The 13,733-nt window shown below is 42.4% G+C and overlaps 1 protein-coding gene across 1 annotated transcript in view; it reads right to left on the reverse strand.

Annotated features, from left to right (window-relative positions):
* Positions 1-2,685: 2,685 nt before the first annotated feature.
* The window catches only part of CPLANE1 (ciliogenesis and planar polarity effector 1), a 141,918-nt gene continuing 130,870 nt past the window's right edge, over positions 2,686-13,733 (reverse strand). The window contains exons 48-55 of the mRNA XM_032851348.1: positions 12,987-13,152; positions 10,575-10,633; positions 9,949-10,116; positions 9,077-9,189; positions 7,042-7,131; positions 5,283-5,366; positions 4,085-4,260; positions 2,686-3,622 (exon numbers count right to left, since the gene is read on the reverse strand). Of these exons, the coding sequence (XP_032707239.1) occupies positions 3,455-3,622; positions 4,085-4,260; positions 5,283-5,366; positions 7,042-7,131; positions 9,077-9,189; positions 9,949-10,116; positions 10,575-10,633; positions 12,987-13,152 (1,024 nt within the window). The 3' untranslated portion in view covers positions 2,686-3,454. The remainder of the gene's footprint in view (positions 3,623-4,084; positions 4,261-5,282; positions 5,367-7,041; positions 7,132-9,076; positions 9,190-9,948; positions 10,117-10,574; positions 10,634-12,986; positions 13,153-13,733) is intronic.

The raw sequence follows: 13,733 nt of genomic DNA on the forward strand, positions 1-13,733 counted from the left end.
ACCCATTCCCAACTTATAAACCAACTTTAGCTAATAAGGACTTTTTCCTCTCACTTAATCCCCAGACTCAGTGTTTGTATGGAAACTAAAGCATTAGTTTCCACCAGGGTGTCCTTACTGGCAAAGGGCCATAGTCCAGATGCTGAACACAAATGGTCAAGGTGTACGCAATGCTTAAAGGAAAGTGGAGTTCTGGAGGGCTACCCAGTGTGACTTCTGAGCAATTATCAAGTACATTTTCCTTTTTCTTGTATTCCCTCAGCAAGATTCAAGGTTTGATTTCTTAGAGGAAAGCTAAGCAGGACACAAAGCATGTACCTAATAATTATTTGAATTGTTGACAGATGGAAAATTGTATAAGTAACAATGGCTTGTCATTAGTCCAACCACTTATCGATTATGGACTCTGGCTGGAAACAGTGGGTGGAGAAGTGAGAAATCACAGAAGTCTGAAGTCAGTGTTTATTTTTTTAAAGATTTTTATTTGAGAGAAGCAGAGCCTAAGACAAATGCTTAACTGACTGAGCCACCCAGGGGCCCCAAGTCAATATTTTAAATCTAGATCCACGTATATAGCTTCTTGGCAGAAGCTTTATTTGAGTTTCCTTTGCTGGTGGATTCCAAGCTCAGCCAGAACACTTTGGTTTATGATGCATCATGCTAAATGCTGTATTATCTTTTTAATAAAAATGTAAGCAAAGATTCAGTTTTGAGAAATTGGGGAACACTTTTAATAACTAGAGGCATTTCCCAAGCGTGCTGTTTAAAACCTATATGTGGAAACTGCTTCTCCTTAGTCCATACATGAAGGAGCTAAAATGCTCATTTGGATGAGTCTTCTGTGTTCAGATACACTAAGCAAAATCATCATATTGCAATTTAAACATTTTTTTTCTTAAGGTTTATTTATTTTTTTGACAGAGATCACAAGCAGGCAGAGAGGCAGAGAGAGAGGAGGAAGCAGGCTCCCTGCTGAGCAGAGAGCCCGATGCGGGGCTCGATCCCAGGACTCTGGGATCATGACCTGAGCTGAAGGCAGAGGCTTTAACCCACTGAGCCACCCAGGCACCCCATCATATTGCAATTTTTTGAAGACTGAAGACGTTCTCAGGCTACGGGTTGAGACTCTCTAGGATTATCTGTCCTCTGCTGACAGTCTCCACCCTTGTTCCTTCCTCATTTTCAGGTTTACTATATGGATGTTCCCCAGAAGACTTCCACTTCCACCTGTGACAGAAGACCCGCTACTGACTCGCCTGCCTGGCTCAACCATAAAGCTGGCAGGTGTTGGACAATGCGCAGCACAAAACAGTGCTCCTGGAGAGAAGGGCAACTCACGAGGAAGTCGTCTTGTGAATGCCTTGGTGCCTGCTTGAGGACCGTATTCTGACGACCGCAACATAACGAGCTGGAGTCCAAGCACGCCACTGCGGTCCGACTCAGCTGCAGAGGCAGCGCTCAGGGCCGTCAGTAGCAGGAATCTGCAGGGCGGGGCCACAGGGGGAAGGACGCTGCACAGAGGACCCCCAGAAGCCTGTGGGCCCGGACAGGGTTGAGCTGCTCGTATTAGTACGAGTGTACCTGAGGCACACCGGAGAGTACTGACCACAAGGCCGAGAGCCAACAGACCTACCAGAGGTGCAGCCCGGCTGGGGGGGGTGAGGCCAGCCCAGCCAGAGTGGAGAGACCTTGCTGGTACCTCAGTAATACTCCAGGCATCCAATCGAGACACCGGAAAGGCCCATCTTAGAAGAAAAGATCTTACCCTAGAATAAGGGCTACGAAAAACACCCTTCCAATGAGGGTAAAACCTATAGTCCGTCAACGAAACCTGAGAGAATTGCCAGAAGATCTGTACTATAAGAAATGCTAATGAACTTGAGGCTGAAAGGAACTACTAGATAGAAATTTGGATCTACAGGAAGAAATGAAAAAGTACTGGAAATGATAATTGCCTTAAAAGGCAACTGAATGTTTACATCAGAATAGGAGCAGGTAAAAGGGATTTTACTACTATAAAACTGCGTTATTTCTGAAGTGGTGTGAAATGTCGAGTTGGTAAGTTAAGGGTTCACACCGTTAGCTCTAAAGCATCAGTTCTCAAACTCTTTATACTCATAAAAATTATTTAGGGTCCTAAAGAGCTTTGTTTATGTTGGTATATCTGTGAATATTTACCATGCTAGTAATTAAAACCGAGGAAAGTGTTTAAATATTTTTAATTACAGTGACCCATTCAATGTTTATTGTTTAGGGAGAGAGAGAACGCACACGCATACACACACACACACGCGTGTGCAGAGGGCAGAGGGAGAACCTTAAGCAGACTCCATGCCCAGCATGGAGCCCAGCATGGGGCTGGATCTCACGATCCTGAGATCATGACCTGAGTCAAAATCAAGAGTTAGACACTTAACCAACTGAGCCGCTCGGGCACCTCCCATTCAATGTTTATAACACATATTTACAAAGGTAACTATTTTCCAAAACAAAACTTAGTGGGAAGAGTAGCACTGTTTTATAGTTTTACAAGTCTCTTGAATGTCTGGCTTTAATGGAAGACGGCAGAATTCTCATACGTGCTTCTGTGCACAGCCTGTTGCAGGATGTTATTGTGGCTGAAGGACATAAAAACATCTGGCCCCACACAGGTCTGTAGCTGGAAAAGGAGGCACACTGAATTGCTTTTTCAGACAATAGTCTTTGATATTATACCAAAAATTGACAAATGAATGAAGGTTTTTAGTTTCTTCTCATTAAAATTATCTCCAACATTATGACATTATTTGGGGGCAACACCAGAAACTACCCTGGTCTCCGCACCATGGTCTTTACAAAGTTCACATGAGCCTTCTGGAGTCAGGAGTCCTATTTGCCACGCAAAGCATTCTTCCCTGGTTCTTTTCCCAAGGCTTTGCAGGCTGGAGGGCACAGGACAGGTGGAAGGTGGTTGGTTTCTTTTCACTCCAGGACCAGGCCTGCCCAGCTGAATTTTAGGCCGTGTTCTGAAACGGAGTTCGTTATTGAGTCTCGGGGTGAGATTGTGACTTTCTTATTCCCCTCAATTATCCATATAAGTTTGTTTTTCAAAACTCAGGAGATAGTAAAGAAGACAAAAGAGATTTTTTTTTATTGAAAGTAACTTAAATATTATGTAAACTTGACTTGAAAGTTACTTTTCATTTTTTCATCATTTAAAAAAATGGTGTCTAAGGATAGGTCAAATGCAAAAGCATGCAACAGATCTATAGTTAAACAACCCTTTACCCATGAAGGCGAAATTATTGAGAAGTGTTTATTTTCCCTCTTGCCATGGCTAATCTGGGTAATGATACGGTTGCTGGTGGTGTGTACACACGGCTCCCTTCACTGCTTCTCTCTTTCAAACACACAAATCTTTCAGAACGACTGCCACTGAGGTGCCGGGCTTTGCTTGGCAACAGATACTCGGGTCTTACAGGTCCCAGGCCCGGTGGACAGACAGGCTCTTGTCCTCCACACCGGCCACCATGTCTTCAATGGCCTTCCAGTCAAGCTTGCTGAGGATGCTGCCGGTGCTCTCAGACACGCTGTCCATGCCGCGGGAAGGAGGCTCTCGCTCTTCCTCAACGGCTGACAAGTCCTGTCAAATTAAGAAAGGCAGTAAGTTGTGATCGGAGCCTGAGAAAAAAAATAAATGGAACATGAACTAAGCTTTCCAAAGTTTCTAGGGCTGCTCATCCCCCAACTGGTGAAGCCAACTAGGGCGGTGGTTGCCCAGCACGTCTGGAGTGATCATGGGCTGAACATCATCTGACACAACTAGATGCTGGCCCCAGGTCTGAAGAATGGACACAATGGATTTTTATACTTGTAGTACAAGTATCTGTTCTTACTTTTTTTGTTATTCTTTAGTTGAAAGGAAAATACAAATTCAAGAAAATTCTGAAAGATAAATGCTAGAGTACTAAGCCAAAAGTGTAGATGCTTTGAATGACTGCTTCAGTCTTGCAGGAGCTCCACACCCCACAGAGAACAATAAGCAACAACAACAGCGGGAAAACACAGAAATCACAGGCAGATGGAGATGGCGAACAGCGCTTACCTGTAGAAGGGAACCGTGACTCTCCTGAAGAATTGTACGGATGCGTGAAGGTACCACCCAAGGACTCACCATGGTCTCCTCCCTCTCGTACTCTACACACACCTGCTTTGACTGAGGTGAAAGCTCGGCAGTGATGTGATTTTTCGTACACTGCACACGACACGGAGCACCGGAACCTTTCACGGGAAAGGACAAAGCTAGTGGGACTGATTCACTTATAAATTGGCTTGTTTATTCTGACTTTTATTATCAAATCCAAGGCAGTCATGTTTTATCTAATATTTAAAGTTTTTTTGTGACTTATTTTTAAGGAATCATTGCACTTGGGACACCTGGGTGGCTCAGTGGGTTGAAGCCTCTGCTTTCAGCTCAGGTCATAATCCCAGGGTCCTGGGTTCGAGCCCCGCGTCGGGCTCTCTGCTCAGCGGGGAGCCTGCTTCCCCTCCTCTCTCTCTGCCTGCCTCTCTGCCTACTTGTGATCTCTGTCAAATAAATAAATAAAATCTTAAAAAAAAAAGAAAAGAAAAGAAAAGAAATCTCTGCACTCAACACGGGGCTTACACTCACAGCCCGGGATCGGGAGCTGCCCCCTCCACCAGCTGAGCCAGCCGCGCGCCCCTTCCCTGACAACTGAATTCTGGCCATCTCGTCATTTTAAAGATAACAGGAACCTCTAGGACAAGAGAGTCCTAGAGAGAACAAGTCTAGAAGTAACCTCTAGGAGAGGAGAGGCCGCAGATACAATGGAACCGTGGAGAAGTTCCAACTGTGAAGTTGTGTGAACAAACACTGCGGCGAAAAAGAAAACAGCCAGTAAAACAGAACTTGAGACCGAAGGCTGATAAAGAGAAAGAACAGCAAGTGGTTAAGCAGCATGATAACCACGCGCGCAGGCGGTCTCTCCGAAGGAGACGGCAACACACGGAGACGGCGCTGGGGCGGCCGCTCCAAGTGTTCAGGCTGTGAGAGATCAGCAAAGGCTGTGCCCGCCAAGCGATCCCACCCTCACAGCCGCCACAGCTCATGTGCTAACTAGATTTCGATACTCATCAAATGGACCTAACTATTGCCATCAAGAAGAATGACAAAATCATCACCAAAATTAAGAAATTAAGGTTAATGGTCCTGGACTTTAGGATAAACCTTTACCTGCGGGGAATCTACACACCTTGAGAAGCCGCCAGTGGCTTTTTCTCCCCTTGCTTTCTGCAGGGATGACTTTGTAATCTCCGTCTCTTCAGATCAGAGTGCATTTCTCTAGGATTTGCTCGGGATAGCCAATCTTAAAGTAAAATATGAAAACAATGCTGTGAAACTGAGCACGTGCAAAGCTTTTCAAGTGTGGGTGTTCGTGCCCCAGTGTGGACAGCGGACGCGTTCTAAGGTAAAAGGTCAGTGATACATCGGAAAGAAACCCCACCATGGGAACTAGGCTGGCAAGTGCACTGGCTTCCCTCCAAGAAGCACTCTCTCTGACAGACAGTGACCACCACCCCCCAGTTTCTTTATGAAACCTACTGCCAAACGTCTATGGGGTCCAGCCTGAGGAATCTGAAACTGAACAGAAAAACAGAATCCATTCCCTGTACCACCTCCAGAAGAAAACCCTGTCCCTCCGCTTGCCGGTCTTGGGACATACTCTAGACACACAGCCAAGCTAGAACTTGGGGGTCCTACCAAGTTCATCCTGTCACAGGCAGGGCTACCCCTGGACAATGAAAGAAATGCTTCTGTTTGCCTTTTTAAGGGCAAAGCCTCATGCTAGATCATAATTCACTTCGCAAAACCCTGGAGTTCTGGAGCTTCCATAAATATAATATCAGTGTACCTATAATTTCAGCTATTTCTAGGGGCCACATTGCATTTTGGGGTTTTTATCTGTTAAACTAACATTGCCAGGTATTTTTTTTAGAAAAGAATAAAATAGCTTTGGAGTACTCTCACCTAAAAATTTTACAGAAGATTAAAATGAGAGACTTTGAAATAAAAACAAAAGTCTGGGGTTATACAATTAATAGCACAGGAAATGATGCTTCTAGCACTCAAACTGATTCTAGTAATTACAGCCTTGGGTTTTAAGGGATTCAGTGGGGAAAACCACGGAAAAAGAACCAAAGAGGATTCCAAGGACATAGAGCCATCGGAGTAACACAAACATGACAGGGTAAAGAGCAGACGTGGCTGAAGACAGAGGCAGTGAACTGGAAGGTGGCGGCACTGGAGAGAGGCCTAAGGGCAGGAAGAGTCTCATTCATGTTTCTCATCATTTTTATACTAAGAGTAATCAGTGTTTGCATTATTGTCTCTACCACATGTAGTCACTTCTGTGAATCAGGATAATGCCAGAGGGCTCACTCAGTTACTGGGAGGACTAAGTGCGATCACTCACAGGCCGTGTGAGTACAGAGCCTGGCATCAGGCATCACTTCCCTGAGCTCCCCGGCTTCAGCAGGAAAATGGGGCCGTGACGGGGAGCTCCCAGGACAATACCGTGAACGCACTTTGTAAATGATGAAGTTACAAGGGCGAGGGCTGGGCCCGGGCTAGATCTTAATTCTTAGGCACTAAGATCATGGCCATTTCCCTCTCCAGGTGATCAGAGCACAACTCATTCAGAGTCCCCAACCTCACCATGGCTCTGTGACCACGGCCGCCCCTTGAGTACTTGTTTTTATGTTCAGTACTCCGCTAAGCCCATAATACGGGTTCTCACTCTAACAATCAGGATTTTGCAGGCGAGAAAGTTGAAGCTTACACAAATGGGTTAGGAATGTGCCCAAAGCTAAAGAATAAGTGGTGACCTAGGATTCCAGAGAGAGCTAACGCCGCAGCCGTTCCCAAGCCACCGTGCCACATGGCCGCACCGCAGTCTGAAACCTGCATTTGAAATTTCTGAGACTGCCTTACAACTTTTAAAAATTTAAGTTCAAGAACTTTATTCTTTATTTATCCCTTACCTTTTTGGAAGGTAACTGGAGATGCCACAGCCTTCCTTACTGCCACTTTGCCTCTGCCACCTCTGCTCTGTATGGTATAAGTAGCAGTTCCTAGAAAAACAGACAAACTCCTTTAACCTATGAGCTGGGGAAAGGAGGCCAAGAAGGCAGGAGGAGAGGCTGCCTTGAAGGCCGGGGACAAGCTCCAGACAGATCTGTGTGGGATGGGGGTCCCCACGTGCAGGAGCACCTTTTCGAGGACAGTCCCCCAAGAGTAGGGGAGCTGACCAAAGGAGGGCCAAGGCCTTAGCCCAGGCAAGTGCAACGTCATCATACAGGCCTGACTCTGGATAGACCCAAGCCAAAGACACATTTCCAAAGAATCCAAGACTTCTCCATTTGATATTGAGAAACCATAGATTGACGTTTAAAATCCTTGCCAATTTTTGGCATTTCTTTTATTTAACTTTGGCAAATGTATCAGGTATAAAATAAAACTTTAAAAAAAAACATGGTTACTACTTTGAAATTTTAGTTTAAAAAGAGCACTCTTATTATAATTTGTTAATTAAGAGCAGGAGTTAAACTATGAAGTTTTATTAAGAGGACTGGAATTCATAGAAACTTCAATTTTCTAAATTGGGGTAGCATAATGAAGCGTATTTTCTAAGTGTATAGGTTCTAAACCCAGACCGGGTTTAGCTATCTGATCTAAGGCAATTATTTCAACTTTCTCTGCCTGGGTTTTCTCACCTGTAAAATGGTACTATAACAGTACGTGTCTCATAGGGTTGTAACTAAAGAGCTTAAATAGAACCTGGCACATTAGTTTATTATACAGCTAAAAGCTGTATGCATTTATACTACATATTAACCATGATTATATATTTTTTAAGATTTTCTTTATTTTTGGCGACAGAGAGTGCGAGCTGGGGGAGGAGCAGAGAGAAAGAGAGAACCCCAAGCAGACTCTGCTGAGCGTGGAGCCTGATGAGAGGCTCAATCAATCTCATGATCCTGAGAATCATGACCTGAGCTGAAAATAAAAAAGGCCAGACACCTGGGGCACCTGGGTGGCTCAGCTGGTTAAGTGTCTGCCTTCGGCTCAGGTCATAATCCCAGAGTTCTGGGATCGAGCCCCGCATCGGGTTCCCTGCTCCATGGGGAGTTTGCTTCTCCCTCCCACTCTCTGTGCTCCTTTCTAATAAATAAATAAAATCTTAACAACAAAAAAAAAGAGCCATACACTCAATTGACTGAGCCATCCAGGTGCCCCTATGATTATACATTTTTAATATGTAATCACTTCACAAAATAAATATGTTTTACTCTGGTAATCAAAACCCAAATATGGCAAAATTAACTAAAGGAAGGCTAGCGATAAATAACAGATATTATATCTTCAAATGTGCAAAAGGATGTTCAAAAGGTAAAAACATGATATTTCTTTTTTTTTTTTTTTAAAGATTTTATTTATTTGACAGAGATCACAAGTAGGCAGAGATGCAGGCAGAGAGGGATGGAGGGGGGAAGCAGGCTCCCCACTGAGCAAGGAGCCTGATGCGGGGCTTGACCCCAGAACCCTGGGATCATGACCTGAGCTGAAGGCAGACGCTTTAACCCACTGAGCCACCCAGGCGCTCCAAACATGATATTTCAATATAAGCCTCTTACTATTCCTCTTCTGTGACATCCTGGTATCTATCTAGTGCATCTGATGTCTATAAGAACTTGACTTGTAAAATGCCTACCTTTTCAGCCAGACACACAAAAAGAAACATATTCCCACATAAGTCTTATCTAAATATCGACTGTTCAAATTCTATTATAAAAATGCCATTCGTTTAAGGAGATTTCTGGGGTCTTCCAATTTCAAAGCGGCAGAACAAACAAAATCTCAGCACCGGTGAGTCTTTACCAATCCTGCAACTTGCATTCTGCTGACATGAGAACTGCTTTTCACTACGATCTCATTTTATTAATGAAAACCAACTCTGGAGACAAGGAGGTCCAAATTATACAAAATTTAAAATTTAAAAAAAGCTTAAATTCTTACCACATGGCCAAGGAAGGCCTTGAGGTTTCCCCTTTCGGATATAACTTGGTCTGGATATATATCTGAATTTTCCAGGTTGATTTACTGGAATATTGTGACCATGTTGATTCTCTCTAAAGTAGAAATTATATAATTATTATATCCCTAGAATCTCAAACCAGTAATGAGCTATATTTCAGAAGGCCCAAATTCTAACCCTGATTAATACATTCACTTGACATTGTTTACTCTGTACTTCAGCAGTATGTTTCACGTTATAACAATTCTCAACAAATCATTTTTCATTTAAACTTAAACTTCATTTTTCTTTTTTTTCAAGGAAACTGTTTTTGGTTATCTGCCCAATTCAAATTATCTATGTATTTGGCAGTTACTTATGTATTTAATACCCTGCTTTATTTTAGAAAAGATTCAAGGGAGTCTCTGGTATTTTGAGTAGACCCCAAATTATACACACACAAGTGACCTGATTACATGTGGGTTTGTGCTGGGAAGAGACAGCGGAGAAGTGAGAAGCTGGTGAGGACTGTTTCTATAAGAGTGGAGCCAAGTGGAGAAACGGGGAGAACAGTGAGTCAGGTGGCAGACTGCAGAAAAGGGGGAAATAGAATTGAACAGATAGCAAAATTGTGTTAGGTATGCCAAAGTGCTTTGCCATCTCTAAGAGATATAATGACATTGTTGTCGTTTTCCTTGGTGATTCTATAAACTTATAAAGACCTTGTAATCATAGCACCATGTTTTTCTTTACTTGATTTTCATATTTCTGAGCAACGTAGATGCAAATACACTGAACTTGGGTGACAGAAGTACCACATTCTTCTTACCATGCCTGACATAATCTCGCTGAATGATATGCCAAACTGTCTCACCTTCTTGGCGAAAGAGAATGTTGCTCTTGGGAAATGGGAGCAGCTCTGGGTTTGTTAGGCAAGGCTTTCTGTGCAGCTGTTGGGAGCTGTACTGACTCAGATAACAGTTCATTCATCAGACTGTACGCTTGTGAGATCCGCCGACTATAGTGGTCAGAGAGTAGCAATCTTCAGACAAAGAATTAAACAATATTTAATGAAAGAGTCATTTTCAATTCATACCTCTAGAGGGAACAGAATGTTTGAAAGATCACCTAGCATTTTTTTCAATGCTTTTCAAATGCAAATTCATACTTCAGATTTCTGAAAAACATTAGGTGGAAATTAGTAAAGGTACCTGCAGTTATGGCCCTTTAGGTATTTTCAAAATGTTCATACATATCTGGACTGGGAGAGGGAGGACAAGAGCGGAAGTAAAAGTCATGAAAAATTCAACAGAATAAAAGATATTTGAAAGCAAATTCCTAAAAAGTCTAGTGGAGTCTATTTTCCTTGCAGTTATCTCCCATAATGTTCTGTTAATGGACAAAAAGGGGCTATTGTGAAGACTGGAGTTCCTCAGGCGTAGCCTGCACTTCGGGTGCGCAAAGTGGAGAGGGCGCTAGGGGTACAGCTACCCAGCTCACCTATCCTTTTCGTTCTTCATCTTCTGTCTCAGCCTGATTTCCCTTGAAGTCATGTAAAACTGCATGAGAAATACCTGGTTAGTCTGTTACTGTTCAGTTCAAATAATTAAGCCTTTTTGATGCACGAAAAACATGAAAATTCCACTAATCAATTTTAATGGGAACTTAAAACATGGTTTTGCTCTTCAGGAAACAGTGCAAAACACTGTCATATTTGACAAAGATTCCTATCCCAAACACAAATCATGAAAATGTTAAAGCATCATGTGATTAAAATCTAATTCAGTAAGTGGAAAGCAAAATCTATTTTAGCAGCTAAATTCAGCATTTTATCAAAAGGAGAGAACCTTATCAGCTGCATTTATTTTTCCTTTTTTTAAAATTTAAATTCAATTAATTAACATACTGTGTCAGCTGCATTTGAAATGGGAAACAACATTTTAAGGATGAAGACACACACTCTTCATACTCGGTCTTGTGATTAATAGTGCACTTGATCAAGCAGAAAGGAGTCAGACCTTGAAAACTATCATTTTGATGTTTTAAAATGTCTCCCAGCAACCTACTGAGTATGTTCACTGTGACTTGGAAACTCTTCAGACTTATGCACCAGGAGGCAAACTAGCAAGTGTCTTATTCCAGAACCCTAAGAGTAACTATGGAGTTACTAATGAAGTCAAGTCCTTTTAGACACAATTGTGTATATAAAAATGCACATAGAAGTGCATTCACTCTCTATAGGCCCTACACGGAAGTCGTCAGTAACAAATTAAAGGTCTTATTAATTTCTGATACAAATTCGAATGAAATTTTTAATTACATTAACCCCTCACTAATCCCAATACCTTCACCTGAATAGAAGCTACAAATAAACAGGTGCTTGCACTTGTGGAGGAGAGGTCATGAAGTCGACGGACCAAGCAATGCCAGTGTCCTCAGAGTTAATTTGTTCCAAAGTTGGACACCATCCTAACTATCTTGGGTATTTGCTTGGTTGACAGATAGGGTGATACCAGAACCCACCCCCTGTGGGTAGAAGAACACACACATAAACACATGCACTTGAAGATTCTAGTCAGGTACCTCAGCAGCCTTGAAGGTCATTAACCAGGTCCTTAACACTATCCACAAAATGTTCTGTTAATTAACCTCGGGCCACCTGGGTGGCTCAGTTGGTTAAGTACCTGACTCTTGATTTTGGTTCAGGTCATGATCTCAGGGTCATGAGATCAAGCCCCATAGGGAGAGATTCTCTTTCTCTCCCTCTCCCTCTTCCCCTCCCTCCAGGTCATGTGCACATGCCTACACTCTCTCTTAAAAGAAAAAAAAAATTGATATTAATATTTCCAGACACAAGGGCGCCTAGGTGGCTCAGTGGGTTAAAGCCTCTACCTTCGGCTCAGGTCATGATCTCAGGATCTCTCTGCTCAGCGGGGAGCCTGCTTCCCTTCTTCTCTCTCTGCCTGCCTCTCTGCCTACTTGTGATCTCTGCTTGTCAAATAAATAAAATTTTTTAAAAAAATATCTCCAGACACAAGTAAAGTATGCAATTTATGTAACAGTTCACCTACTTTGCACCATTTGGTGCTTAAATGTGACACCACTGTCCGGGAAATTCACTTTTATAGAACATGTTCCTCTAATGATGCTGAAAAAAATTAAGTACTATATATTTTATTTTATTTCAAATTACAAAGTAAAAGATAAACTGTAAGTATAATTCAAATGTAATTTTCATAGTAATGTGATTATCAAAGTAACAGAACCCTGAGATCATGACCTGAGCTGAAGGCAGAGGCTTTACCCACTGAGCCACCCAGGCGCCCCCATACTCTATTTTTTGTAGATAACTTATGGATACAAAATTGATTTTTTAAATGGCTTTACTACACACACAGTTGTTCAACTGCCATTGACTCTCACTGAAAATTAAGGGAAAAGTTCCAATTGGTCACCAGTTAACCTCATCACTTTGTTAAATTAGCAAGAGCCATAGTTAGCCAGGGGAAGAAAAAGTATTTAAGATAGTTCAACAGAGGGGCACCCAGGTGGCTCAGTTGTTAAGCGTCTGCCTTTGGCTCAGGTCATGATCCCAGGGTCGCTGGGATCAAGCTCTGCCTGGGCAGGAAGCCTGCTTCTCCCTCTCCCACTCCCCCTACTTGTGTTCCCTGTCACTCTGCAAATAAATAAATAAATAAAAATCTTAAAAAAAAAAAAAAAAGTTTAACAGAACATGGCTTATAGAATACCTTGCTACATTTTGTTAATTAACATTTTCTGACAAGTCAAATGGTGACATTTCTATCTAATAAAAAATGTATCCAAATTACATTAATCCTTTTCTTGAATATTTGCCAGGGAAAACTGCACATATTCGCTGCTAATCCCATTGCCCCGATCCTGCATACTTACTGGATTGCTCCTTGGGCAGAAAGGGTCATGTTCTTGCCCTCTCTTCTCTGCCAACTGGTTTAAGTACTCTGCCATTCTTTCCTTGCGTTTTCTTTTCATCCACACCTGAATTTCTCTTCTTTCCTTCTCAGTTCTTTGTGTCCGTCTACCAGAAGAATGCTGAATTCTGAGAAATTTAACAGGCAGGGCATCACTTAATTTTACATTTTTTATGGATCTAAGTAGTATCACAACTAAATACGGTTTATTTGGAAAGGGATTTTTTTTTTTTAAGATTTTTCTGAAGTAATTTATACACCTAACGTGGGGATTGAACTCACAACTTTGACATCAAGAGTCACACGTGCCACTGACTGAGCCAGCCAAGAGCTTTTTCCTGTTCTCAAAAAGCAGTACACTCATGTCTCTATCAGCTTGCTCCAACCTGTTCCCTGAAATCCACTGAAAATGATTTCAGAAAGCTCACCTCCACCACCAACAAAAGCTCACCAATAGCCTCTTCCTCCCACTGTACTTCTCTAGAACATTTAATACAACTGGCCCTTCTTTTCTTTGTTAAACTCCAACATGGGTCGTATTCTAACTCTGAAAACACTGTGCAGCCTCCTACGTTGGCTCCTTTCATGTCTGCTCCCCTCTTCAATATTAATGTCTTTAAAGGTTCTGTTTTGGACTTCTTCACCAATCATCTACTCCTGGAATACCTCAAACACTTCCAACACATGCCACAGAGGTGACTTCTAAACA

This window comes from Lontra canadensis, unplaced genomic scaffold (genome assembly GCF_010015895.1).
Source record: "Lontra canadensis isolate GAN:19392208 unplaced genomic scaffold, GSC_riverotter_1.0 scaffold5, whole genome shotgun sequence".
In the NCBI taxonomy this organism is placed as follows: Eukaryota; Metazoa; Chordata; class Mammalia; order Carnivora; family Mustelidae; genus Lontra; species Lontra canadensis.